We start from the raw sequence: 27,860 nt of genomic DNA on the forward strand, positions 1-27,860 counted from the left end.
CTAATTAAGTTAATAACAATGTACCTACCTATATAGTTTAAGTTTAAAAAATTTGGCTCTCAAAAGAAATTTCAATCGTTGTACTGTTGATATTTGGCTCTGTTGACTAATGAGTTTGCTGACCACTGCCCTAGGCCAATCAGATCAGTGGCTCTGAAAGCTCTCCAATTGCCGTCTAGACTGTGAACCACAGTTTGGAGGAAATGGGTGGCAATCCTTCAACAGTGGTTTCCTGCTCCCAGGAAGTCAGCTGCCCTGTTCCACCCTGTTCACCAGCAATGGCTGGTGGCAGCTGCCCATTCAGCCTGCAGGAGCAGAGAGCTCTCCAAGGCTCTTGTTGGTCTTATCTCCCCAGAGCAAATTCTTCCTTCTTCACTTGCCTGTGCAGACGGTCCCATTTCCCTGGAATCCTGCCGCGCATTTGCACGAGGCTGTGCCATCCGGATTGGGAAGGCAGCTGCCAGGAGAAAGGGCAAAGGCTGTTTGTAGAAAAACACATAACACCCACCCCCTATGTGGCCAGCAAGCCCCACCCCCCTCCCACCCTAGGAGGCCCTCAGAGGTCCTGCCTAAGGGCTCAGGGACAAAGTCCCTTCCTAGCTTGGCCACAGGCAACTAAAATTGCTATCATTATTAGGCAAACTAGAATGTGTATGTGGGCATGGGCCCTGGGATGGGGGATGGGCTGCCCGTCTTCAGAGAGTTACCTGTGTGTGAGGGGCCGTGCTTCACACATGGCTTCATGTCACTTACACAATATCCAGTAGCCCTGACGAGTAGGTGTAATTATTCCCATTTACAGATGAAGAAACTGAGGCTTAGAGGCATCAAATCATTGAGTCAAGATCAATGACAGAGGCTGATTTGAATTCATGCCTAACTCCAACTGCGAGGCTCGTCATTCATTAACCCATTAAGCCCCGCTGGGAGTTAGGAGCATGAAGTCTAAGAGGGAAGAAGCAGATCTTGGCTGTGGGTTGGGAATAAGCTTTGATGAAAGCGAGAGGCCCACTGGGCTACCCTCGGCCGCTGTGAAGGTGTCCCTGCGGCTTGAATTGGGGGCAACGACGGGCATTTTGCCAATGTGCCAGGTAACTCAGCTGGCAGCTTGTTTCAAAGGCTGCCTCTGGCAAGTGGATGGCGACCTCTTCAGAAATACTTCTAGTTTCATACTAAATGTGTCCTAAATTCTCAGAAACGGTCTCAGGAAAATACTCCCCTGAGGATAGGGCCTGGGATGTACACTCTTAAGAAAGAATCTCCTTGGCAACATCCCCAGGGGAGGCCCAGAGGGTACCTACTTGGCGCTGGTGTGGCAGGTCCCGTTGCAGTTGTCCTTTGTGATCTCTGAAAAACACACACACACAAACAAAAAACCAAACTCAAACAATTGCTTTGCCAGCCCTCTTTTTATTAAACCTCCCTCAAGACCTTTCAGTTAGTGCTTGGCCCTAGGAAAAGATTTACTTTCCTGTTGTAAATGATACGCATCCTGTTTCCTATGTAAAAACTGCGGGACCATGCAGACTGAATGCTTGTGCCTCCCCCAGTCTAATGCTGAGACTAATCCCCAGGTGATGGTACGTGGAGGTGGAGTCCCTGGGAGATGATTAGGTCATGAGGATTAGTCCCTCATGGAAGAGACCCCAGAGAGCTCCCTTGCCTCTCTTGCCACAACACGAGAAATGGCAGTCTGCAACCCAGGAGAGGGCCTTCATCAGGACACGACCATGATCTTGAACTTCCAGCATCCAGAACTGGGCGATATCAATGTCTGTTTATAAGCTGCCCCATCTCTGAGACTTCGCTGTAGCAGCCTGAACAGACTAAGACATCTATGTTTCAGATAGTTCTCTCTGGCAGCAATGTGGAGTGTGGAGTGGAGGGAAATATTACAGGAGGCAACAAGTCGTATGACAAGACTACTGGTGAGAGGAGGAGCAGGAGGGAGGGAGAAGACAAATGCAAAAAGATGTACTGGTATGTAGGAGATGCTCATTGCAGCATTGTGTATGATAGCAGAAAATTGGTTTCAAAAAGCTTGGTACAATCGTATAATAGTATATTATAAAAGTTAAGAAGATAATGATATTTACTACATTTATTCACATGGGAAGATATCTATTATACATTGGGAAGTGAAAATGTAGACTACAAAACAGTGTGTAGAGTACGGCGCTGTACACACAATTTCCGTGCCTAAAAGAATGTTGGGAGGATAATACAAAATATCAATGATAGCTTTTTCCTGCCTTGGGAGTATGAGTAAGTTTTATTGTCTTCTTTCTGTTTTTCTTTATTTTATAAACCTTTTGCTACAAGGAGGAATTACTTTTATTGCTCAAGGAAGAAATAAAGATGTCCCTTCCGTTTTGGAAAGAAAAAACAAACACGTAGCTGCTGAGAAGGGAGGCTGAGAAGGGATCGTAAGTAGGGAGGGGCTGGCACTTACCAAAGTCACATTTCACTCCTCGCCAGCCAACGTCGCATTCGCAGGAGCCGTCGCCCGCGGGCCCTTGGCTGCATCTCCCATGCACACAAGCACACACTAGGTGAGAAATGCCCGCACATCGTCAGACCTCCGAGCTGTGCTCAGTAACTCACTGGCCACTTACTGCAAAGGCTCACGACAGGGCACTGCACCTGCACCCGGTTTTAGAGAACCGCCATCTTTAACGGAGGCTGCACGCACAGGAAGGGCAGGTAGAACTGAGCGGGCGAACAGGTGCATCAGGTCAGGCCTCAGCACGAACCACAAATTTGGGGACTGCGGAGCATGTGGGGCAGCCACCCAAGCAGTGGAAGTGTCCTCAGCCGAGGTTATCTGAGGATCCAAGGTTATGGGGGGGGGTCCCTGGGGGTCCCTGAGAGTGGGCTTTAAAAGAAGCCCATTTGATATGGAGTTTATATAAACCTGGTGAGGCACTGCCCTCTTCAACACCATGGAAAGGCCGATCCCTTTGTCACACGGCAGCATCATGAGTCTCTTTGAGAACTGGATGAAGGCTAGGAATGCCCTCCCCAGGGAAAAGCACTCAGCCCATGAGGGTCACTATGGGTCCAGGTTGGGAACTCCTGCACAAACCCAAGCAGACAATCTTCCATATACCACAGAAAAAAGCAGCACTGTAATGTCAATTCTATATTATATGGCCCAGTCATAATGAGGCAGCTACATATTGGTTTTGCCTTTCTTGGACCAGCTGATGATAAAAGAGTGTTAGCCAGGCCAAATTTGTGTTTTCTAGTACAAGGGAAAAGAAGTGCTTTGTGTTCTCGTCATGCATTAGGAAACCTCTCCTTCCAAGTCAATCAAGTGTGTATCGCTGGGCACAAGAATGTCAGGGTGAGAGAATGCAGATGACTTGGTTCAAAGGGGCAAATTTGTGTGTGTGTGAAAACAAATGAAAGCAAGTGGCTTCCTGAGGGTGAATCAATAGCGTGATCTTCATATAAAGACAACATCATCCAAGAGTAGAGCCTTGGAGTCAAGCACTGTGCGTTCAAATCTCAGTTCTGTCTCTTTCAGGTGTGACCTTGAAGGAAGTCATTCAACCTCTTTGCCTTAATATCCTCATCTGTGAAATGGGCATGGCCATACCTAAGTAAATAAGGTTCCTGTGTGGATTAAATGAGATAATGTGCACAAATCTACCTTTCAAACTATCAAGCACTGTCCAAAACTGAGTGTGTGACTATGAAGACCGTGAGGATGGGGAGTGCCAATGAACAGACGGGGGTGGGGTGGGTTGGTAGGTCTAGGTTAGTGACTGAAAATGTTGGGGAACACGGGGCTATGCAAACTACACAACACAAATGACCTTATAATCACAGGATCTGAGAGGTAGGATCCAGCCTGCCTGGGAGACAGCCGAGGTCCCCTCCTCTGGCATTTGGACCTGGAGGAGAGGGGTGCGCACCTTGGTCACAGTGGATGCCGTACTTGCCCTCCGTGCAGGTCTCGCAGGCTGTGCCGTTGAAGCCCTCTCCACACTCGCACACGCCCGTGCCGTTCATCCCGTCCAGGCAGATGCCGTTTCCAAAGCAGACGTTCTCGGCTTTCCCAGGGCAGGGCTGGCACTGGGGGCCGAAGAAGCCCGCACAGCATTCTCTGGTCTGAAATGAGAAGCCGAGGCTGGGTCTCCATGTCCATCTCCTGGTTTTGTCCAGCGACAGTGCAGATCCCGTGGTCGGGCTGGCTGAGTGCCCTGAGCTTGGACCCCACCATGAGGGGTTGTAAGAACTCCTGAGAACTAGGGAGCTTAAGCAATTTCTAGGGGTGCCAGGAACAGACAGAGGCCTCTGCCAAGGAGGGAGGGAAGAGGGAAAGGAAACAGGCATAAGAGAAGAGGAAGGAGCAAAGTGAGAGAGAAGTAGGGCAGCAGGGACTAAGTAAAGAATAATGTTGCCTGGCCGGTGTGGCTCAGTGGTTGAATGTCAACCTATGAACCAGGAGGTCATGGGTTGGGTTTGATTCCCAGTCAGGGCACTTGACCCCCCAGTGTGGGGAGTGCAGGATTCAGCCGATCAAAGATTCTCTCTCATCATTGATGGTTATATCTCTCTCTCCCTCCCACTTCCTCTCTGAAATCAATAAAAATGTATTTAAAAAATAAAAAAATATATAACATGATTAAATTTCCCAATGCTACTGCTATAATTAGAAGAATGGTTAAACCGTGATACTCACAATGACAGTTTTCACACAATTTGGCTGGCACCCAATGAACACAGATCGCTTGCCCATGAAATAAATGGTATAGAGACATTTCCTTATCTCGCTGCCCTATGAAATAGCAATGATTATATCAGCATGTTAGTTAGGCAAATGTTTTCCAGTCTCTGAAAGAAGAAGGTGGGTGACACATGGCTGTCTCTGTGACTGAAATGCTCTGGGAAGGGACAGGATGGGTGTTCAGAGCTGCTTCACAAGAAAGAAGGCACTCAAACAACGTTGGCTGCCACAACACCAGGTGGCAAAACCCAAGGAGTTACACTGCCGGGTAGTACTCTGTGAAAAGAACTAACGCAAGCTAGCAAGAATCACAGAGTAAGCCAGACAAAAATGTCCTACCAGCACTACACATCGGTTGATCTGAGCCTTGATTTCTATCTACTTATTGATTTCTATGCTTCCTTGGTCTGAGAATGGATTCAGGCTTCTTACTAAGAGCTATCATACACAAAAATTACATTAAGACTCAAGTGAGAGAATCAGCATTGTGTCCGTTATAAATGATTATTACCATGCCCTGGAAGGTGCATGGGTGTCCATTCTTTCTAACGGTTGGAGCATGATCAAAATTCGCTTTTACGCCCTAACCGGTTTGGCTCAGTGGATAGAGGGGGTGTGCAAGAGGCAGCTGATCAATGTTTCTCTCTCATCGATGTTTGTAATTTTCTATCCCTCTCCCTTCCTCTCTGTAAAAATAAATAAATAAATAAATAAATTCACTTTTACAATAAAGAGCTATGAGAAACACAGGTTGGTAGTTGATTCAAAGACAGGCCTACTTCCCCCAAGTTCACCATCTGTTCCTTAGAGAAAATTAGTTGTATCTCCAACTGTAAAGGGAACTCTGGCAGGGGAGCTCATCTGGGCTGGATTTGGTTTTGGATATGGAAGCTGCCTTCTCGGATAAGATGTCTTGCTCCTGGCCTCCTCTGGCTCCCGGAATATATACTGGTAGAAAGTGAGAAATCTCTCTCTCTGCGTTGTGCGTTGGTTGAGATGAACCCCTGTCTTTGGACTCAAGGCTTTAGAAAGATGCGTACAACAATGAAGGAATGAAGGAAGTGAACAATGGAGGATGCTTGGGAGTCATGTTCTAATTTGGACCTTGCTGGGATCAGAAAAGACTTTATCAGAGCAGAAAAAATACTCACTAGCGGTTTACTTCCAAGTGGGCAGATGGGTTGCTGGGGACACTTCCCACACTTTCCCTTGACAGAACACAGAGGCAAAGAGAACAGTTCATGGTTATTGCTTTTAGTGCAAAACGAGGCTGCAAATATCTCCCAGACCTAAGAGCTGAGGGTTTTAGGATATAGAACTGAAAATCAGAAAGATATGAGGGAAACTCCTCTGGTCAACCTCTTTAATATTCTCAGAGACAAGCACTTGAACTACTTCAGGTCTTGGTTATTTGATCATCGCTTTTCCCCCACCATATTCTTCTGATGCTAATAACCCTTTAAGGTGTGGAGGTCTTATCTCATTTGAATCTGAATTTCTTTAACAACAACCCTTACTTATTGGTAACCCATGGTTTAGTGAATTGGGCCAGATTCGGTGCCCAGCCTTGGGAGTCCAGGTGAGGGATCAGGGTGGAGATAATATACACACGATTACGAAACAAAGGGCACAACTTAAGAATGACAGACTCTTAAGTGTGACATGTTCCTAAAACAAGAGGAGGACAATGTGCCCAGCTCTTGCCCAGCCCCCACCGGAGAGTACAGTGTGCAGCCCGGGCTCTGGGGCCACACTGCCTGGATCTGAACACCTTCTCTGCCACCTGTTATTTCTGTGAACCTGGTGCGTGACTTAGCTTCTCTGTGGCTCATTTTCCCCATCAATAAAATGGGGACAGTAATAGCACCCGCTCTGTAGGGTGCTGTGCGAATTCTGTGGGTTAATACATGTAAAATGTTTAGAGCAGGGCCTGGCACATAAGTGCCCAATAAATGTCAGCAGCTACTACTATTACTGAAGGATGCTACACCATCCAATGGACTGGAGTGAAAAGTCTCCAATACTAAAATAATCCACTTCCATATTTTCTCTCCTTGTAGACCAGGTGTGGCCAGTACCTGCCAAGTACCACAGTCCCCTCCCTGTGCCTATGGCAGGCATGACACATTTTCCCTTTGAGGAAGACCATGGCTTCAAAATCCTGTTCAACACAACCCTCCAGGTAGCCTCTCCCAGGCATCCAAGGTACAGCTCACTGCACTAGATTGTGAGCCCATCGAGGGCAGAGGTCATGTCTTCCTAATCTTTGTAGAACCGCAGCTGGGTACGTTCCTATGTACATCAGAGAGGCTCACTCAGTGTGTTTTGAACTGAATTGTGATATCCTAATAGATGAATCTTATGCTTAAAAACCCCCCACAACACTCTTTAGCTGCATCGTTAGCCTTGCATATAACTTACTCGAACAATAGTGGTGTCGTTATTATCACATCGATTCTTCTGAATTTCCAGAACTTTGCCCAAGCCATGGATCACTCCCTTGTCAGTGGCTACATTGGTGTAGTTTATCGGAGCATCATTTACGTAGAGCTGTGAACAAGAGGGTCAAATGTAAATTTCTTATTGTAGTGACTTTAAGGGGAGTAAGGGAGATGGGGATTGGAGGATATCAATATGACATCAGCCTAAAAGGTATTCCAATATTCACCCCAAAGGCAGCATGCTGGAGTGGGAAGAGCTCTGGCCTAGGAGTCTGAGAACAGTCCTGCATCTGGTCACTGAGCCGTGTGACCTTGGGCCAGTTGCGTTTCCTCTCTGAATCTCAATGTTCTCTTTTGTAAAAAGCATCATTTCCCAGTGTGTGGAGACTGCTCGGAGGTCAGCATTACCCAGAGTTTCCCTTGGGGTTTCTTTGGAGTTTATGGAATGTTTGCATCCATCTTTGCCTAGTGTGTTCATAAGCATCCAAACATGGGTACTAAGTCAGTACCTATATGTTGCCAACTCAAATTCAACTTGAGCTTGAAATTTGTTTTCTTCTGATTTTTTTAAAGGAGAGGATCCCTTAATGATTGATGAACAAAAATAAGTGAATCTATTAATTCATTCATTAAAATAAGTAATATAATTGGAAACAAATGGTTCTTTGAAAAATTGGGGTGGTGTGTGTACGTGTCTGTGTGGTGTGTAGATGTGGTAGATCTGAGGTTGGGAAAAGGGGGAATTCTTTATTGTACTAAGCAAATGTCAAGTTCATATCCAATAAGAGCTTACAAATGCTTAGTAACATCGCCCAAACTCCTCGTAGCAGTGATATTAAAATGACTCTACTAAGTGCTTACATTTGAACTTCCACTGACTCATAATTTTCATTGTGAGACATCCAGGGAATTTTGTGTTACATTCAAATTTTGATTTGGACACAACTTTACTCATGTAGAGAACATTTTTCTGCATCTACATTGTCCTAAGAGAGAGTGAGTTATCAATAAAAGTAAAACCTCGATTATAAGATAGAACCAGTTGTTTATTGTGAGATAAAACCTCTGTTTTAAGATCTGAATAAATGGGAAATAAACATGACAAAATTGAAATTGATTCAATTAATGGTGCTAGAAGTCATTCTACATGATGAAGTAAAAGATGACATAGATAAAAAAGTAGGTTCTTTAATTATAAAAATTGCTTTTCCTGAAGAAAATGTTTTTAAAAGAATATCCTCAAAGTTATTACACAATAGGCGAGATGTTTGTAGGAGTCAGAGAAAAATATTTGAAGATCGATTATTCCTTAAGTAATAATGAGTCAGAAAAATTCTCTCTACCCAAGCAGATTAAAAAATATGTACACAAAATTCACTTGTGATTCAATGATGATACCACTGAGAAGATTGTTTGTAAGACTGCCCTTTTTAAAGAGAAGCAAATAATACTATTGATTGACCCCTTTCACCTCTGACCCCTCCAGGTATTTACCACACTGTTGTCTATGTCCATGAGCTATGCATATTATTCACTTTTCAATGTAAAATCAACAGTATCATAGCATCAGGAGTTCTGCCATTTTGATATTTTAAAATAGCTCAGCATCTTGGAGTTTTAGAAATGTGTGTTGTAATCACAATTTGACACCATCAGTAAGGTTTCCCACTGCTTTTTCCAGTTTACACAGGCCCTGGAATACCTCTGTGGAGCTTGGCCAATGATTAACCTTTATTTTAATTTAGTGCTTAATAAAAATAATAAAATAAATTGTCTTAACAATTTTGTTTTTATTATTTTTTTCTCATGAGAATCTATACTTGAGGAATGTTGTGAGTTTCTTGTTGACTTTTCTTACTTTGGTGCTTGATTGATCTTACTTGATGTTTGAAATATGTGAATGATATTTTTATACTTGAAATATATTAAATAGTTAGTCTCATTAATTCTTTTTAAAAATGAATTCTAAACACTTAAATATTTAGGAGTTGTGTGAGATAAATACTGAAATACCGGTGTGGAGGTCAATTAGTCCTAGGACCACAGTCTCTATAGTCAAGCAATGATAATGTTAACTCATCCTGCTTATGTCATTAGGCTCCTTATGGCCAGGAGCCGGTGCCACCTCCTGAAATAGTCTCATTAATTCTTTTTAAAAATGAATTCTAAACACTTAAATATTTAGGAGTTGTGTGAGATAAATACTGAAATATCGGTGTGGAGGTCAATTAGTCCTAGGACCACAGTCTCTATAGTCAAGCAATGATAATGTTAACTCATCCTGCTTATGTCATTAGGCTCCTTATGGCCAGGAGCCGGTGCCACCTCCTGGGAGTTAGGTTTTTCTGGCAGGTTCCCCTCTACCTGGGAGATTGCTTGGGGAGTGTCTGCTGGGTTTGATAGGAGTCAGTACTGCAGGGCACCTGTGACTGCTGGGATTCCAAGACTGTGATTAGTCAGCCACACTGGTTATCTGAAGGCTGGGGGCAGGCACAGTGAGTGGGAGCCTGACAGTCTGGCATAGTCATTCCTTTATGGGGAAACACAGACCACTGTCTTTTGTTGATAAGGTTTAGGAAGCTCTGTGAGTGCCCTAGCCAGTTTGGCTGAGTGGATAGAGCGTTGGCCTGTGGACTGGCCCAGGTTCAATTCCTGTCTAGGGCACATGCCTGGCTTGCAAGCTTGATCCCCAGTGGGGGGTGTACAGGAGGAAGCTAATCATTTTTTCTCTCTCATCATTGATGTTTCTCTCTCTTTCTCCCTCTCCAGTCCTCTCTGAAATCAATTTAAAAAAAAAGGAAGCCCTGGTGAGTCCAGTATGGAAGGGATGACAGGTGACAGGAGCTAAGACACCCACTCCAGGGTCTGGAGGGAAAGGCCCTCACCTGGTCGTTGCGGAGGAAGAAGCCGAGGAGGTAGGAGAAGCCCAGCATGGACTCCCGGTGCATGCCGTTGTGCAGGTCATTCTTCAGCAGTTTCTCCTCCAAGACCACATGGTACCTGAGAATGTCTTCCTCCTGGGCAACAACAGAACTGAAATAGGCCAGCCAGTCCCCAGTCACTTACCACGTTGTCTACTCCGATGTGTCGGGCACTGTGGGCATTGCAGGGGCAACAGCTTGTTGAACCGGAGGTTTTGACCCAGGCAACAGGGCACAATAGACATTAAATATTAAATCTGAGACAGATCGCCTTGGAGAAAGTGCAAGTTTTCCACCTGCGATGCTCAACCTTGGAGAAGTGCAAGTTTTCCACCTGCGATGCTCAACAAGTCATCAGGTGATTCTAAAACCCAGAATGAGGGTATGGAAGGTTGGGAGAGGATTTTAAAGATGATTTTTTTTTTTAAAGAACTGCTGGGAAGAGACGGTCTCCACCCCCCAACCTACCTTTCACATCAGGGGTCATGAGAGGAAGTCTGATGGGATGTTTTAAAGAGCTAAAGAACTGCTGGAAGAGACGGTCTCCACCCCACAACCTACCTTTCACATCAGGGGTCATGAGAGGAAGTCTGATGGGATGTTTTAAAGAGCTTTATCTGCCCAGCTGGCATGACTCAGTGGTTGAGTATTGACCTCTTAATGAGGAGGTCATGGTTCAATTCCCAGTCAGGGCACATGCCCTGGTTGCAGGCTCGATCCCAGTGTGGGGTGTGCAGGAGGCAGCTGATCAATGATGCTCTCTCATCATTGATGTTTCTCTCTCTCTCTCTCTCTCTCTCTCTCTCTCTCTCTCTCTCTGAAATCAATAGAAATATATTTAAAAAAATGAAAGAGCTTGATCTGTGTCCCCTGCAGAGAGAGTGGCCTGTCACTGTGGTCTCACTCAGGCCTGAGCAATTGCCTGTCAGGGACTGCTGGCAGCTGGCCGATCCCGTGGAGTGAGGAGGTGTCCCTGCACTGGGCCCCCTGCACTGGGCCCCCTATATTCCCAGTACTGGCTTGGGACACGTGAACACTTGTGTCCTGTGGACATACATCCAGGTCCTGGGGCCCAAATGTGTGCTTCCAGGGGTGGAAACTAAATACAGCAAGTGGGCAGCTCCGCATGCATATGGGGGAGGAGTGTGCATCAGAGAGTCTCCTCAGGACTTTATAGTAAGTATCTGGCTATGGAAAGGGAGTTTATCAAATGTCGAGCATCTGAATTTCCAGAAACTGATTTCCCTGCTTCTCGTTCCCAATACCTACTAGAGTGGTGACCTTCTTTTGCCGGATGTAATTCTCAATGGCGTTGTTGTTTGGAGCAAACACTGTGTAAGCATCGGCAGCCTCGATTGCGTTCACCAGGTTATATTGCTGTGATGGAAAGAGACAAGCGTGCGTGAGGGGTTTCTGTTCCCTGGTCACCCGAGCAAGGGAGTCGTGTAGAGAATGTGGTACTTGCAATGAGGTAGCCCCGGAAGATGGAGTAGTCAGGCATCTGGTCCAGCCGGGTGAGCAGGTTTGGTAAGGAGCCAGTTAGACCTCTTTGGGGAACCAGAACCTGAGAAAGGAAGCCCCAGAATTCTGTTAGCAGGTGCTGGCAGGACTTGCTACGCTGTGACACATGCGTTCATGCCACATACATTTGCCATTGTCAGGGCTACTGCCAGTCCTGAGAGTGCCTCTGCAGATTAAAAAAAAGGCCAAGGTTCTGTGTGCCTTGTAAGATATTCCCATAAGTAAGAAATATGCTCTATGTGGCCACACTTTGTATAGGGCCCATTGTAGAACAGGGGCTGAGTAGATAGTAACTGAGTCTGATTGAATGAGTAGAGCCTCTAAGTAGTTTTAAAAGAAAAGTAATGAAGCACAATACAGGTTACTTTTATGTTAAGGCTAAGTATTTACCCCCCCCCCCCCGGTCTTCTCCCTCAAAAAAAGAGAGAGATACTGTCCAGGAGGGTAAATGAGAGAAGAGAAGCTGCCTGGGCGGGAGGATGGACTTGTACCTTGTTGATGATGTGTATCACTCCGTTTGTGGCTGCGTTGTCACCATCAACAATGGACGCCCCTTCAATTGTGATGTTCTGTAAATGCAAACCACAGTGGGAAGGTGAGTCTCCTTTGCGTACACCTAGGGATCGATGTTATTTCTGCTGTTTTCCACTTTCTGAGAAGCACTGACCTTCAACCTTTTGGACCATGACTCACAATTAGAAATATCTTTAAATTGTGCTCCATTAGACATCACACACACACACACACACACACACACAAAATCAAAATGAAATAGTACTTTCTTCTACTATGTGGGAGGCAACTGGTCATTGATTTTTACTCTACTCCATTCTATTTCATTAAAAAAGTGTTGGCTGCCCAGCCGGTGTGGCTCAGGGTTGAGCATCAACCTATGAAATAGGAGGTCAGGGTATGATTCCCAGTCAGGGCACATGCCTAGATTGTAGGCTCCATCCCCAGTGTGGGGCATGCAGGAGGCAGCCGATCCATGATTCTCTCTTATCATTGATGTTTCTATCGCTTTCTCCCTCTTCCTCCTTCTCAGAAATCAAGAAAAAATATTTTTTAAAAGTGCTGGCTGAGGTCACTAAAGTGACTCTGCTGTTTGAAAAACACTGTAGACAATGTTGTGTGTTGAATTGTCTTCCCTCCCTACCCCAAAATTCATAAGTTGGAGTCCTAACCCCATTACGTCAGAATATGACCTTATTTGGAGCTAAGATCTTTACAGAGGTAATTGGGTTAAAAAGAGTTCATTAAAATGGGCCCTAATCTAACATGGCTGGTGTCCTTATAAAAAGAAGGGATTTGGATGTAGCGATGCAGGGGGATGCCATGTGAACAGGAGGACAGTCATCTATAGGACAGCCTGGAGCAGCTCCTTCCCCAGCTCTCAGAAGGAGTCAGTTCTCCCCTCCCCTTGATCTTGGACTTCCAGCCTCCAGAAATGTGAGACAAAACATTTCCATTGCTTGAGCCACCCAGTCTGTTGTAGCAGCTCTGGCAAACTCACACAGACAGCAACTGACTTTCCTGGTCAGCATCCAGCTATTTTTCAAGAAGAATAATTACAAGGGGAATGGGGTTAAGTAAAAACTAATCTAGCCACCCACCTGGCCACCAACCAACCATGACAACGGGGCCCCACCCTCTCTGGTTTCTCTGTGTCCTCTCTTCATCTCCACCATCACCCTTCATGTGAAATTCCTCCTGGGCACTTTGGGTACAGAGGGGACTGGTGTCACCCTGAGCAGCTCCAAAGTCACATTTGCAGAGGCCCTGAAGAAAACGTTCCTGGCCACCTCACATATCTCTTTTGGTTAAAGGGAAACTTTTAATTCAGACATAGGAATAAACTCATTAAAAATGTGTCTTTGATGGTTAGATCCTCTCAATCAGAGGTCTTGGTTGACTTATCTTTGAATCTATGGAGCCCAGGATAAGCATGACCAGCCTGGGTGTCCCCTTAATGCTTGCCAAGAGAATCAGTGATTTAAAACACTGATAGAAAAGAACCCCCAAATCTGATATATGCATGTAATACATTAGAATTATAATTATACTAGAGGCTCGGGGCATGAAATTCATGCATGGATGGGGTCCCAAGGCCTGGCCGGAGATCACGGCCTATTGGGGCCAGGTTGGCTGGGGCCTGCGGGCCTGCCAGCTGCCGGACAGGGTCAGGGACCTTGGGAGGTTTGCTGGTCAGGGAGAGAAACTGGTGAGGTTGGCTGGCCATGGAAGGTTGGCTGTGGGAGTGCACTGACCACCAGGGGGCAGCTCCTGCATTGAGCATCTTCCCCCTGGTGGTCAGTGTGCATTTAGCAACTGGTCAACTGGTCGTTCCGGTCGTTTGGTCATAGTGGTTGCTTAGGCTTTTATATATATAGATGTAAAGGATCCATGGGATCATATGTAACTCTTTTCTGCTGCCTAAAAAGAATTATCTGATGAAGCCCATACATCTAAGTAATACTAGTCATAGAGCCTTTTCATTGGGCTCATACTGATAAATAGAAGGTAGAGATGCCTTAGAGCAGTTCTCACTCTCCAGTAGAACCTTCATTCTCATCTTGTGAGATTCACAGAAAGAGTTTTAAGGCTCTGCCACATGCAGTAGGACAGCCAGACGTCTTCAGGGAAGACTAAATCCAAGTCCTTGACATATTGTAGCCAGAAGGTGGGCATCGATAGGGCTTGGTTCTTCCTTGGGCACTGCCCTAACTCCAGCACTTTGACCAGTTTCTGGAGAATAGCAGGTGCTCAATAAATACTTGTTGTCTGACTGACCCTCACTCAATATAAAATTTTAGTAACCTGTAATGACTGAATCAGCAGGTTACAGTAACAAGCTCTTGGTTAACCATACATATAACTCAAAGTGATGAAACTGTACAACTTCACCCAGAGGAATAGAAAGATCTGACTTTCTGGATGAGTCTTTTCATAGAGTTCACACATAAAGGTAGAGAGGCGTTAGAGCAGTCATTCTGAAACATTTTGACCATGGCCCATGGTCCATGGATGTAGCAGCTCTCACTCTCCTGTACAATCTTCATTCTCATCTGTGGTCTGTCAGGAAGTGCCTTGTGTCTAACCAGTGGGCAGAGAGCCACATTTTATAGGATCACTCTGTGTGTGTGTGTGTGTGTGTGTGTGTGTGTATCAATATATGTTGATAATTGTTGAAGCTGTGATGCCAACATGGATGTCAGAAGTTCTATTCTTGCTCTACTTTTGCTCATGTTTGGAAATTTCCACAAGACAAAAAAATGAAAAGTACAATATGAATGTAATGGACATGTTTCCACTAGACAAATGACAGTACTCTCTTACCCCATCTGCCTTTGCCAGGTGAAGGAAGTTGCCCTGCAAAGACGTGGCCAGCATATCAGAAGATGACAGAGCCTGCAGATCTGCCACCCCGTACGTGCCTAGGAGTGTATGGTATCTGAAACAACAATCCATAGGACCATAATGAATACCAGTGCACCCAGCAGTTTCACTAAGTAATTAAAAAATGGTCCTGGAGCCAGACTGCCAGATTCAAATCTACACCTGCAATTATCAGCCATAGCATCCTTGGGTTAGTTACTTAATCACCCTGTGCCTCAGTTTCCACATCTGTAAAAGGGGGATAACTATAATTCCTATCTCATAGGGTTGTTGGGAAGACGGACTGGGTTACGTATAAAGCAGTTAGCCCAGAGTGGGCTGTCAATAATGTTAACTATTCCCATCCTGGGCAGGAGGGGAGTCCTAGAACATGTTTAGCCCCATGAATCTATCTGAAGGACCATGTAGCTTCCCTCCATTGCCCTTGTTCACACTGATGCCAGTAAGATATCATGAAGAATAAAATGCATAATACCTACTTTATCAGGGCTGGAATATTGCTCTTGGACAACCAAAAGGCTTTCTCATCTTGGTCCATGTCCTCGATAGCTTGTTGGGAAGGCACGAGGACAGTGAGGTTGGAGGCAGCTGACAGCATGGGATGCAGAGAGGCGTTCTGAATTACAGAAGGAAAACAAAGGGCCTGGCTCACATTAGCAGACAGACCAGGGCTGATGTAATGCTTGGCGGAGATGACCAGTTCCCTTGGATGTAATTCCAGGGACACTGGGGTGGTCCTAGGGACCGCTTTCCCAAATCCTTCCTTTTATTTAATTGTGTGAGCCTGGTCCAAAGGCAAGTTTTCCCGATCCAGTCACACTTGGAGTCATTATCAGTCATTTACCCATTCGTCTCAGTGGTTCTCAACCTGTGGGTCACGACCCCTGAAAATACATCCTGCATATCAGATATTTCCATTACGATTCATAACAGTAGCAAAATTACAGTTATGAAGTAGCAACAAAAATAATTTTATGGTTGGGGGTCACCACAACATGAGGAACTGTATTAAAGGGTCACGGCATTAGGAAGGTTGAGAACCACTGGTAGACAAAGGGAGATGACCAGTTCCCTTGGATGTAATTCCAGGGACACTGGGGTGGTCCTAGGGACCGCTTTCCCAAATCCTTCCTTTTATTTAATTGTGTGAGCCTGGTCCAAAGGTAAGTTTTCCCGATCCAGTCACACTTGAAGTCATTATCAGTCATTTACCCATTCATCTAAATGAAGAGTCAGAGAATAGTCTTGACAGGATTGTGCATGTGCGTGCACATGTGTACACGTGTGTGCATGTGTATGTGCAGAGAACCTTGAGAATCCTTGGAACCTTTGGAAAGGGGGGTGGTGGGAAGATTACAGGAACAGTTTCAGCCTGAGCTGGAAGAGTCAGAGAATAGTCTTGGCAGGATTATGCATGTGTGTGCACATGTGTACACGTGTGTGCATGTGTGTGTGCAGAGAACCTTGAGAATTCTTGGAACCTTTGGAAAGTGGGGTGGTGGGAAGATTACAGGAACAGTTTCAGCCTGAGAGACCAGAGGCCTGAAGTCAAACTTGACCTACTTTTCATTCTTACCCAGAGCTAGTGGATAAAAGCAGTGGTGAGCTGATGTTTAACAATCAGCTCTCCAGGATAAACAAGCAAACAAACAAAATGCCCCGGTTCTTAGTGTTCGCTGATTTCTGTGGGGTAAATATTCCCACCGTGGCTGAGTTTAAGCTACCAACAGGACGGTGGCGCTGGGAAGGGTGTGCTCTCGGGAGCTGGGATGAGCTGGGTCCAGAGGACCCCTGGGCAAGCTTCGGCGTATGGGGTTGGTCTATGTGGACATCAACATGTACCACAGGACTCTCAGTTCTGCTTCTCCATGTGATGGGCCAGAGGGCCCCAGGAAGAAGCAATGGGCAGCTGTCCTGCAGTGGGTGCTGACCACGCACGGCCTGACATTGCACGTGTCTGTTCCGAGGGGAGAAACCACTTGTGTGCTGGCTGGCTGGCTGGCTGGCTGGGCCGTTCACCCTGGACCCCTCAGGCACAGATGGCAGAGATTCTTGGCAATAGAACTTTCCAGGGGGAGGGAATGCTCCCGCAGGCATGCTGGGCCGAGAGCTAAGCACACAGGAAGTTTTCCAGATTGCAATTATGAATCCCAACTCTGGCCCAGGCTGGTAGTTCAGTCGGTTAGAGCATTGTCCCAATACGCCAAGGTTGTGGGTTTGATCCCCAGTCAGGGCACATAGAAGAAACAACCAATGAATGCATAGTAAGTGGAACAACAAACAGAGGTGTCTTTGTCTCCTTCTGTCTGTCTTTCTCCCTCCCTCTCTCTTTCTCTCTCTCTCAAATCAATAAAATAAAAATTTAAGTCCCAACTCTAACTTGGTGAGTTACAGTAATGAATTACATTGACTTCTTAAAAAAAGACCTCTGGGATGAATGAAGCTACACGTATGTATTTGAATTGGTTGAAAAGGTGACCACCCAAGCTGATCCTAGACCAGAAGTTCTTAGGCCTGGTTTCATGTTAGAATCACCTGGGAAGCTTTCAGAATTCACCTACGTCCAGGGCAAACCTCTGACCAATCAAATCAGAGTGTCTGGGATGGGGGGCGGGGGCAGGGCATGGCTATTTACAAAAGGGCAGCCAGGGTTTGGAACCTCTGCTCTAGACAATGGCCCGCCCTCCTCCTACCAGCTGCATTTTCAGTGTTCCATTGTATGCATCCCACATTTCTAAAATTATACACATTCCAACAAAGGTACTCACATTTATCCACTGGTTAAATTTAGCTGCCGCGGAGAGAAACGACAATTCCTTATTCATTTCGTGGGAGGGAGGGAGAGAGGGAGGGAGAGATGAGGGAGAACATGAGAGAAGGAACAATGAGAAGCACAATCCCAGCACATTTCTGGGGAGCCAGCACCAAGCCTTCCCGGGCTGGGCTCCCTTTCCCTGCCAGCCTCCTTGACCCGACAGGAAGGGGCCCCAGCTAGTGGAATCTCCGTGTTGCCAGAGCTGCTCATTTCTTTCAGGCTCAGTGGTTCTGTTATCCTCTCTATCTGAGGCAGAGAAGTAATTCTAGAAACTCCAAATGGAACAACAGCCTGAAGGTCACAGAGCTCAGTAAAGACCTCCCCACCCCCTCTTTCAGAGCCAGTGTTGAGTAGTGGCTTGGAACATGGAACCAAAGTTCCTTAGGCATGTGACTTCATTTCTCTGGGCCTCAATGTTCTCATCTGTAAAATGGGGATAAGGAAAGCTCCAACTCATAGGGCCGATGTGTGAGTTGGAGGAGTTACTGTTTTTAACGTGCTTAGAATAGAGGCTGGCATGCAGGACGTGCTCCTTTGTAATGTATCCCAGGGTACTTATTAATGAACATATATATTGAACCACCACAACCGGTCCCAAGAAGGAATGCACTGAGGATATGGGATACAAAAGGGAAGAGATGGCTTCTGCGTTTGTCCTGGGGGAGTGAAGACTTGGAAAGATAGCAACAGGGCCAGCAGGTCAGTACACTGGATCGTGATAGAGTAAAGAAAGCTCTGGACTTGGAGTTAGAAAAGACCGGGTTCTTCCCCTGAGCCGGCTGTTTCCTAGCTGCGTGATCTTGGACAAGCCGCTGCACAGCTCTGAAAACTCGTTTCTGATCTGAACAATGACTGTGGTGACAGCTTGCACCTGGGATCATAAATATTATATGCACTAATGTATGGGAGAGCATTTTAAAATATCAAATGCCAGGCAAACGGCAATAACCATGATAATATGCAAATTTCATAAAGACAATGCATCTCAGAGCTGTTGCAATGTCTTTTAGAAAGTAGCAGAGGCTAATAAGTTAGTAGATACCTGTTAAAAAGTAAATTAGTAAACAGACAAGTACAAGAGCTGAGATGCTCATGTCCTTCCTTAAAGGGGCTGCTTTGAGGGAGAGGAGGGCATGAGTTGGACCTGAACTGATGGCAGGAAGACCAGAGGCTGGGTCTGCGGGAGAGGGGTCAGAGCCGGCATGGAGCCGAGAAAGCCGTAGCTGAGCTCAGGCTAAGCCCGGCTACTTGCAGGAAAGGTGAGTTGAGCCCATGTGAAGCTGCCCGGGGTCCCAGGATGAGGACTGGGACTTCATCTTGTTTTCTGCGGAAGCAGGGGGCCAGGTTTTAGACAACGTGGCCCACAGACAGTGCAGAGAAAACGCTGGGTCTATGCTCCAGGGTCTGGGTGTCAGGAGACAGCCGCTGCGCCCCACTGGGTGAGCAGAAGGAACATTGTGAAGTGAAGGGTGGAAAGGACCATGAACAGGCCAATAGGCCCAGGGTCTGATGCCTCAGCCAGCCTCGGGAACCAGGACTCGGGCCTGAGGGAGACTCTTGGTTTGGGCAAAGTGCAGGTCCAATGGTTTCAGCTGAGCAGAGGGACAGAAACCAAACTGCAGTGAATTGAACAGCAAGTAAGTGATGAGAAAATTCATCCATTTACTCTATTTCTCATTTCAACAAACCTTTATGAACAGTGGGAGTGAAGCAGGGAATAAGGCAAAGACCTGCCCCTGGTCAGCGCAGGGTGCTCTGGGTACCAACAGGGGGCACTCAAACCAGACAGGAGCACACGGAGAGCTTAGCAGAGGCCGGTTAGTTGTCCATTTGGGAAGTTTGGGGATGGCAAGAGGTAGAATGACCAGGTAAAGAAGCCAGGACTGCTTGGTACACAGCAGGGGTCAAATAAAAGCTGGCAACCTTCAGCCTGTGGGAAACGTGTGACCCGCGAGGCACCTATACCATCTGGGAGAAGCAGCTTGCTTCATCTAAAATCTCCTGGGATTTCCTATGAAATCACTCGGTTTGCACAACGCTAGGAAGGCACCCCAGCTAAGAGCCTTTACAAAGATCTGTCTCTTGATCATGCTATACCAGGGTTCATCTCAGAGGACTTACCACGGCCGCGCTTCCATAGCACAGAAAGCCGTCGCCTTCATAGCCCTCTCCACAAACACAGCTCCAGACGCCAGAGGTGAACTGACAGGCTGCCTGATGAAACGGAGATGGGAAAAAAGGGCTTACTTTCCTAACGGAAGTGTTAGAAATGAGCTACATCCGTGAGTCATAGGCTCCAGCTAAGGTAGAACTGCAAATTTGGGGTAGAAGGATGGTGGGAGTAACCTGTAGGCCCTTCCATGTTGCAATGAAAGGCCCCGGTCTGCATGTCCCATGCAGCTCTCACTTAGTCTCTCTTGACATCTCTGCCGGATTTAGCAAGTACAAGCAAGGACACATAGCTCACTGGAATTTCAGATACACAAATGTGTTTTAGTAGAAGTATGTCCCATGCTGCATTTGGGGGCAAACTTGTGATGGAAAAGGATTCATTGAGTATCTGAAACTCAGAGTCCTGTATTGCATCTGGCAATCAGATGTTGGTTCTTCCAAGCTTTGGAGTAATGAAGTATAAGTTATAATAACTACTCCCATTCTGCTTAGGTACACCCTTTGGGAGTAAGAGAGATTTTGCTTATTTCTCGGCTCAGGTAAGAAATAACCTAATTTTCTTTCTCAAAAAAAAATTTTTTTTTTGTAAGGATAAAAGAAATCCAGAAACTCACCAAGGGATGACATTTCCCAGTTTGTTCCAAGCAGGAAGTTATTGGTTCACATTCAATGCCATTGCCTCGAAATCCAGTCTTGCACTCACACTCATTCTGCAATTCCAAGAACAGAGGCACAGGGGGTTATGGAAAGCAGCTGCCTTCCCTGTCATGCCCTCGTGTGGTGCTGAACAATGAACTATGGGAACCAGAGCCGTTGGGCTAGGGAACAGCGTTAATGGCTTTCGGTATTTTTTATACTTCAGATTCCAGAGCTGTTGGTCATCCACATTCCACACGAAACGTCTCAATCTGATAGTTCCTTGGCACTTTCATTTTGAATGTATTACCCCAGAAGGGCCACTTGGAGAGTCTCAGAGAACTCAGACTCTCAAGAGCATCCCACTAGACAAATGGGCCCTTCCGTCTCAGAGGGAAAGGTGAAATAAGCCACGAGTTTCCACTTGGCGCAGATCCATGCGCAGGGCCATTGCCAGGCTAGGAGGCAGTTGGTGTAATTTAAGATAGGCATCCTTCTGAGTAGGCGGGTTTGAACCAGGCCCCACCTCTACATGGACAACCAGTACTGCAGAATACCTGTTATGGAAAACAGCTTATTTGGAGAGAGGACTGTGATTATGTAATTAGTTCAGTTAAGAAGAGGTCATACGGGAGTAGGGTCTGTTCCTAACCCAACATGGCTGGTGTCTTTACAGAAAAGGGGAGATTCAGACACAGACACGCACACAGGGAGAATGCCATGTGCACATGAAGACAGAGGTCATGATGATGCCTAAGCCAAGGCACACTGATGATTGCCAGTAAACCCCCCAGAACCAGGAGAGAGGCCTGGAACAGGTTCTCCACAGCCCTGAGGAGGACCCACCCCTGCCGACACCTTGATCTTGGACCTCTAGCCTCCAGACCTGTGACACAATACAGTTTTGCTATTCATTGCCACCCAGTTGGTGATACTTTGTTATGGCAACCTCAGCAAACTAATACAGATGCTGAGAAATGGTTTTTCTTTCTCAGCTGCAGTCTGGCAACTCAGGTGAGTCCGAAATGAATGCGATTGTTTGTTAAATGCTTGGAGAGACACAAGACTGCCGTGAGCTCGCCCATGATTCGTACTTTTCCGAGGCTACAATCCTAGCACAGTTGTCATCACCTCTCCTGGACTGGATTAATTCTGAAGCAGAAGCTTTTTCTGCCTCAGTCTCCCTTCAATGAGGCTAAGTGACAGTGGTCAACAAACTGTAGTGCTACAGAAATATAAAGCGTGGCCAAGGGTGGTGACTAAGAGGGCAGCTCTGGAGTCAGACTGTCTGGATGTGAATCTCACACCGTGATTTATTTTCTGGGTGATGTGAGCGGAGTATTTAGCTTCTCTGTGCCTCTTTTCTAAGATGGACTAATCATAGTACTTATGTGGCACCAAAAGCAAAAATAAACAAGTGTGACAACATCAAACTAAAAAGCTTCGATGCAGCAAAGGAAATCATCAACAAAATGAAAAGGCGACCTACTGAATAGGAGAAAATATTTTGCAAATCATATCTGATAAGGGGTTAATATAAAAAATGTAAAGAACTCATACAACTCAATAGCAAAAACCAAACAACCTGAATAAACATGGGTCGAAGATCTGAATAGACATTTTTTTCAAAGAAGACAGATGGCCAACAGGGACATCAAAGATACTCAACATCACTAATCAGCAGGAAAATGCAAATCAAAACCACAAGGAGATATCACCTCACACCTGTTAGAATGGCTGTCATCAAAAAAACAGGAAATAATAAGTGTTGGTGAGGATGTGGAGAAAGGGGAACCCTTGTGCTCTGCTGATGGGAATGGAAATTGGTGCAGCCACTACGAAAAGAAGTATGGATGTTACTAAAAAATTCCAATTCTAGGTATTATCTGAAGAAAACAAAACATTAACTTGAAAAGGTATGTGCACCCCTATGTTCATTGCAGCACTATTGACAATAGCCAAGATATGCAAACAACCTAAGTGTCCATTGACCGATGAACAGATAAAGAAAATGTGATAGCCCGGCCAGTGTTGTTTAGTGGTTGAATGTTGACCTATGAACCAGGAGGTCACAGTTTGATTTCCAGTCAGGGCATATGCTTGGGTTTTGGCCTCGATCCCCAGTAGGAGGCCTGCAGGAGGCAGCCCATCAATGATACTTTCTCATCATTGATGCTTCTCTCTCTCTCTCTCTCTGAAATCAGTAAAAAAATTTTTTAAAAAGGAAAATGTGATATATATGTATACACACATATAATGAAATATTATTCAATTATAAAAAGGAATGAAATCTTGGCATTTGCAACAATATCATGGATGGACCTTGAGTGCTAAGTAAAATAAGTTAGGGAAAGAAAGACAAATACTGTATGATCTTACTTATATGTGAAATCTAAAAAACAAACAGGCCGGCTGCGGTGGCTCAGTGGTTGAGTGTCAACCTATGAACCAGAAGGTCACAGTTCGATTTTTGGTCAGGGTACATGCCTGGACTTCAGGATCATTCCTTGATCTTGCAGGAGGCAGCTGATCAATGATTCTCTCTCATCATTGATGTTTCTATCTCTCTTTCCCTCTCCCTTCTCCTCTGAAATCAATAAAAAGAAACCCATAAACAAACAAAACCCCACCCTAAACCAAAAGTGAACAGATTGGTGGTTTCCAGAGGTACTTCTATGTTTAGCGCAAGAATGTCAAACTCAAAGGCTAACACGGGCCAAATAAATAAGGTTTACGTTTATGTGGGCCGCAAAAAAAAAAAAGCTTCAATTTTCATAGAAACGTAGGTTTATTTCGATAGAGACATACTGAATACAAAGGGCTGAAATAAATGAGTAATTGTTAACATAAAACAATAGAACACTTTAATAAAAATTAATATTTTTTCTTGAACATTAACTTACCAGACACTGAGTAACTGCACAAATTAATAAATGTAATGCAAATAAACCTATTTTTCTTGTTCTCCGAAAGCGAAATATTTCCTGTTGCACACACCAAAGAAGTCAGTACAAGACTAATGACGTGGCAATTGGCTGCTAAAATGTTTGCTGCTAGTATTAGTGGAGAGAAATGGTGAGCCCACGTGTAAGGCACGTAAGGGAAGTGAATGCAACACAACTATAGTCATTAGCGAATGTTGCAGTTCGTTATTAATAATTACAATAGGATATTGTAAAAATTAAGCTACGAAATTTTTTCTAACATTTGAAGATTCTTTAAAAAATATTTTATTGATTTTTTACAGAGAGGAAGGGAGAGGAATAGAGAGTTAGAAACATCGATGAGAGAGAAGCATCGATCAGCTGCTTCCTGCACACCTCCTACTGGGGATGCGCCCGCAACCAAGGTACATGCCCTTGACTTGGGACCCTTCAGTCCACAGGCTGATGCTCTATCCACTGAGCCAAACAGGTTAGGGCTTAAGTTACAAAGTTTTTATTAAAATGTTCCTTACATACCATAATATTGGCTGGGCTGCAAAATATTCATTGTGGGCTGCATGTGGCCCACGGGCCCTGAGTTTGACATGCTTGGTCTTGAGGAAAAAAAGCCATCCCAGGAATCCTGCTTCCCCTTTGCCCTCTACCATGTCACACCTACCTGCCCGGGGCCCAGGTACAGACAGGTTGCGTTGTCATGGCAGCCACCACCGCTGGGCAGCAGGCAGTTGTTGACCTCTGAGCAGTCTCTTCCGTCCCCGGTCCAGCCCTGCTGGCACACGCAGGTGTGGGTCCCCACGCCAGTTTTGATGCATTCTGCCTGCAGAAGGGGAAAGAGCTAAACTTCAGAAACCTCAGTCCAGCTACTTGATTCCAAAAGCTAAAGAGGATTTTCAGAGGTACAGGCTAGAACAGTGGTTCTCAACCTTCTGGCCCTTTAAATACACTTCCTCATGTTGTGACCCAACCATAAAATTATTTTCGTTGCTACTTCATAACTGTAATGTTGCTACTGTTATGAATCATAATGTAAATATCTGATATGCAGGATGGTCTTAGGCGACCCCTGTGAAAGGGTCATTTGATCCCCAAAGGGGTCGCGACCCACAGGTTGAGAACCACTGGTCTAGAAACACATTCACATGGAGTTCAATGGAAGCTGGTTTAAACAGAAAAATTGCTTGGAGTTGGCCAGCTAATGGCCACCACTAACATCTGTGTTATTTTATTGTGCCGGGGACTGTTCCTAATATTTTGTAGGTGTGAACTGCTATCCTGAGGAAGGTATTGTTATTGCAGATAAACTGAGGCTCAGAGGAGTTAATAACTTGCCCAAAGAAACACAGCTACAAAGAGGCACAGACCCAGATCGATATGAAGCTGAAGCCCACATTCCTAATCACTGTACTTCTTCTTAGGATGACCACACCAGGAGGTCGAGGGACATGGGGAGAGGGAGAGAGGTGTAAGGTAAGCTGTTGAGATGAGGCTGCTGAGTGGATGGGACGCATCCAAGGGGAGTCTCGTGGGCTGGGCAAGGCATTTGCATCTGAGTCCATCCTCAGAGCCAGGGGGAATCACTGAGGGGCTTTCGGCATGGGGGAAGCATGATCTGATCCACTTTGAGCCCCTCTGGCTGCGGGTGGACAAGGACTGTACTGTGGTTAGTCAAGAGAGGCACAGGGAGGCCGGTTACTAAACAATGGGTAAGGGATGAAGGTGACTGGGGCCAGATAGTGGTGAAGATACTCAAAAGGCATTGGTGAGCTTGGCGGGTGTTGCTCAGTGGTTGAGCTTTGACCTATGAACCAGGTCAGGGCACATGTCCTAGTTGTGGGCTCCATGCCCAGTAGGGGGCATGCAAGAGACAGCCAATCAATAATTCTCTCATCATTGATGTTTCTCTCTCTTCCTCTCCCTTCCTCTTTCTGAAATCAATAAAAACATATTAAACAAACTCAAACCAAAACAAACAAACAAACAAACAAAAATTACCAGTAAAAGCAATGGTGACTTTGGCACGACCTGACAATAATAGAATTTAGGGCAAGTCGCTTAACGTCCCCAAGCCTCAGTTTCCTAATCAGGAAGATGGGGATAACAAAATCGCTTCGTTGGGTTGGTGGGAGAGCAATTGAAATTGCATACCGGAAAGTTGCTAGGAAGCTGTAACCTCTGAATCAAGAGTTTAATACGAATGATCTCAGTACCTGATTCTCAGGCTGTGTTTTTTGAGCCCAACGTCCCCCACACATGTGGATTGAGGAAGGGGGGGCCTCCCGGAGGGTCCCTGGCACCATCTTTCAAATTCAAGGTTCAAACAAATGTGCTTCATGCGATGAAGAGCCATCAGACCCTGCCTGTTGGAAGGCCTTCCCTCAGGATTTCCTACAAAACCAGGCAGTTTGGAAAGAAAAACCACCACTCACGTTGCGGCTGCAGCCCCCTGCGGTTAATCCCGCGCAAGGATCCATCTCTGAACAGAGGCTTCCGTCCCCTTCATATCCTGCGTTGCAAACACAGCTGCCAAGAAGAGGAGGTCACCGATCAGCCCCAGAAATATCAGCGCCCACCACCCGGAAGACGGCGGGCCAGCCAGGGGTTCAGGACTTGACCTGTGCACCAGGTGGTCACGGGTGCTTCTGGGGTCTGTAGTCAGACAGAACTAGGTGGGAATCCAGGCCCCACCTCTCAGCAGTCGTGTGACCCTGCAGGAGTCCCTTAACCTCTGGGAGACCTTGTTTCCTCGTCTGGAAAATGGGTATCATCATACTGCTTCCCTCCTAAGGCTGCAGTGAAGATCGAATGAGCGAATGCACATGGAGCATTTCGCAGGGCACTGGCACCTTAAAAGGCTCAACAGCTGGTAGCTTTTCTGCTCGTCCTGGGCTGGAATCTGCCTCTTTACAATCCTATGTGCTACCTCTGGTTTCACGGAGATCAACTCTTCCCTCTATTCTGTGCTACAGCTCTTTAAAAATTTATTTTAAAAATATGTTTTTATTGATTTCAGAGAGGAAAGGGGTGATTGAGAGAGAGATAGAAACATCAATGATGAGAGAGAATCATCTGTTGGCTGCCTCCTGCATGCTCCCTACTGGGGTTGAATCAAGCCCACAACCCAGGCTTGTGTCCTGACCGGAAATCAAACATTGACCTCCTTGCTCATGCATATGCAATAGCTCTCAAGCTGCATGAACATGACAGTCACATGAAACCTCCCCTCTCTCCCTTTTCTAGTCCCTCAGGTGTTGTTTTTTCCCCCCCAAACACAATATTCTCAGGTGCCTCATCCCGTGAGTTGAAATAGTTTCCTGACCCTCCACCCTCTCAGACACCCCTCCCAACATGCTCCACCGTGACACTGTTACTAGTAAACGCAGGGCCATAGGTTCACCCAGTATTTATCAAGTGCCCGTGGCAGGTGCTGGGACACCGTGCAGCTCCATCACACCCCCATGTTCCTACTGCAAATTGTGTACTTCACAGAAAATAATGATTTTCACATATCAAGGCCCCTAGAGGAACTAAATGCTTTATCTGGTGCCCAAAGACATAGTCTAACGTATTCCAACGCTGACTAAGTTTATATGATCTAGACCAGCCGTGGGCAAACTACGGCCTGTGGGCCGGATCCGGCCCGTTTGAAATGAATAAAACTAAAAAAAAAAGACCGTACCCTTTTATGTAATGATGTTTACTTTGAATTTATATTAGTTCACACAAACACTCCATCCATGCTTTTGTTCCGGCCCTCCGGTCCAGTTTAAGAACCCATTGTGGCCCTCGAGTCAAAAAGTTTGCCCACCCCTGATCTAGACAGACCCATGTCTGTAGTCCTCTGTGGGTGATGGATTAAGGGTAGGGATCACTTGTGTTTTTTGCCTTATGCACCAATGTAGACCCTAATTCCTAGGAAGATGCATTTCTGTCGTAGACTGTGGAAGAGAGAGGACAGGCTCTGGGCCCACGCTGCCTACAGTCCAGTGGGGGAGACAGACCGTAAACAGGTAAGCATATAACCATGCAATTACAAATGAAGAAAAGCGCTGTAAAAATAAGGCCAAGAATGTAGACATTTGACATTCTCTGCATTTCCCAGGAGGTTGTGGGGGTGGTTACTGACTTCGAACCAAATCTGCCTGGAGAGGACATTTTCTCTCCAAGCCCATGGAATACGTTACCATTAAGGAAACAAATAATGAACCAAATGACCAAAGACCCAAGGACCTGTCAGATGCCTTTGACAGCGGAGTTGTCATCAATAGCCTTAGGAAGTAA

At 45.8% G+C, this 27,860-nt stretch overlaps 1 protein-coding gene across 1 annotated transcript in view; it reads right to left on the reverse strand.

Moving 5' to 3' along the window:
• Positions 1-27,860, reverse strand: part of STAB2 (stabilin 2) — a 124,124-nt gene that overhangs the window by 45,603 nt on the left and 50,661 nt on the right. The window contains exons 24-41 of the mRNA XM_005865248.2: positions 26,009-26,102; positions 24,241-24,399; positions 20,616-20,711; positions 19,951-20,043; positions 17,783-17,830; positions 15,494-15,630; positions 14,955-15,069; positions 12,110-12,187; positions 11,563-11,661; positions 11,367-11,474; positions 10,062-10,193; positions 7,157-7,285; positions 5,887-5,943; positions 4,691-4,786; positions 3,921-4,116; positions 2,453-2,548; positions 1,302-1,347; positions 381-457 (exon numbers count right to left, since the gene is read on the reverse strand). Coding sequence (XP_005865310.1) covers positions 381-457; positions 1,302-1,347; positions 2,453-2,548; positions 3,921-4,116; positions 4,691-4,786; positions 5,887-5,943; positions 7,157-7,285; positions 10,062-10,193; positions 11,367-11,474; positions 11,563-11,661; positions 12,110-12,187; positions 14,955-15,069; positions 15,494-15,630; positions 17,783-17,830; positions 19,951-20,043; positions 20,616-20,711; positions 24,241-24,399; positions 26,009-26,102 — 1,856 coding nt within the window. The remainder of the gene's footprint in view (positions 1-380; positions 458-1,301; positions 1,348-2,452; positions 2,549-3,920; positions 4,117-4,690; positions 4,787-5,886; positions 5,944-7,156; positions 7,286-10,061; positions 10,194-11,366; positions 11,475-11,562; positions 11,662-12,109; positions 12,188-14,954; positions 15,070-15,493; positions 15,631-17,782; positions 17,831-19,950; positions 20,044-20,615; positions 20,712-24,240; positions 24,400-26,008; positions 26,103-27,860) is intronic.

The sequence above is a fragment of the Myotis brandtii genome, unplaced genomic scaffold (assembly GCF_000412655.1).
Source record: "Myotis brandtii unplaced genomic scaffold, ASM41265v1 scaffold1993, whole genome shotgun sequence".
Classification (NCBI taxonomy): domain Eukaryota; kingdom Metazoa; phylum Chordata; class Mammalia; order Chiroptera; family Vespertilionidae; genus Myotis; species Myotis brandtii.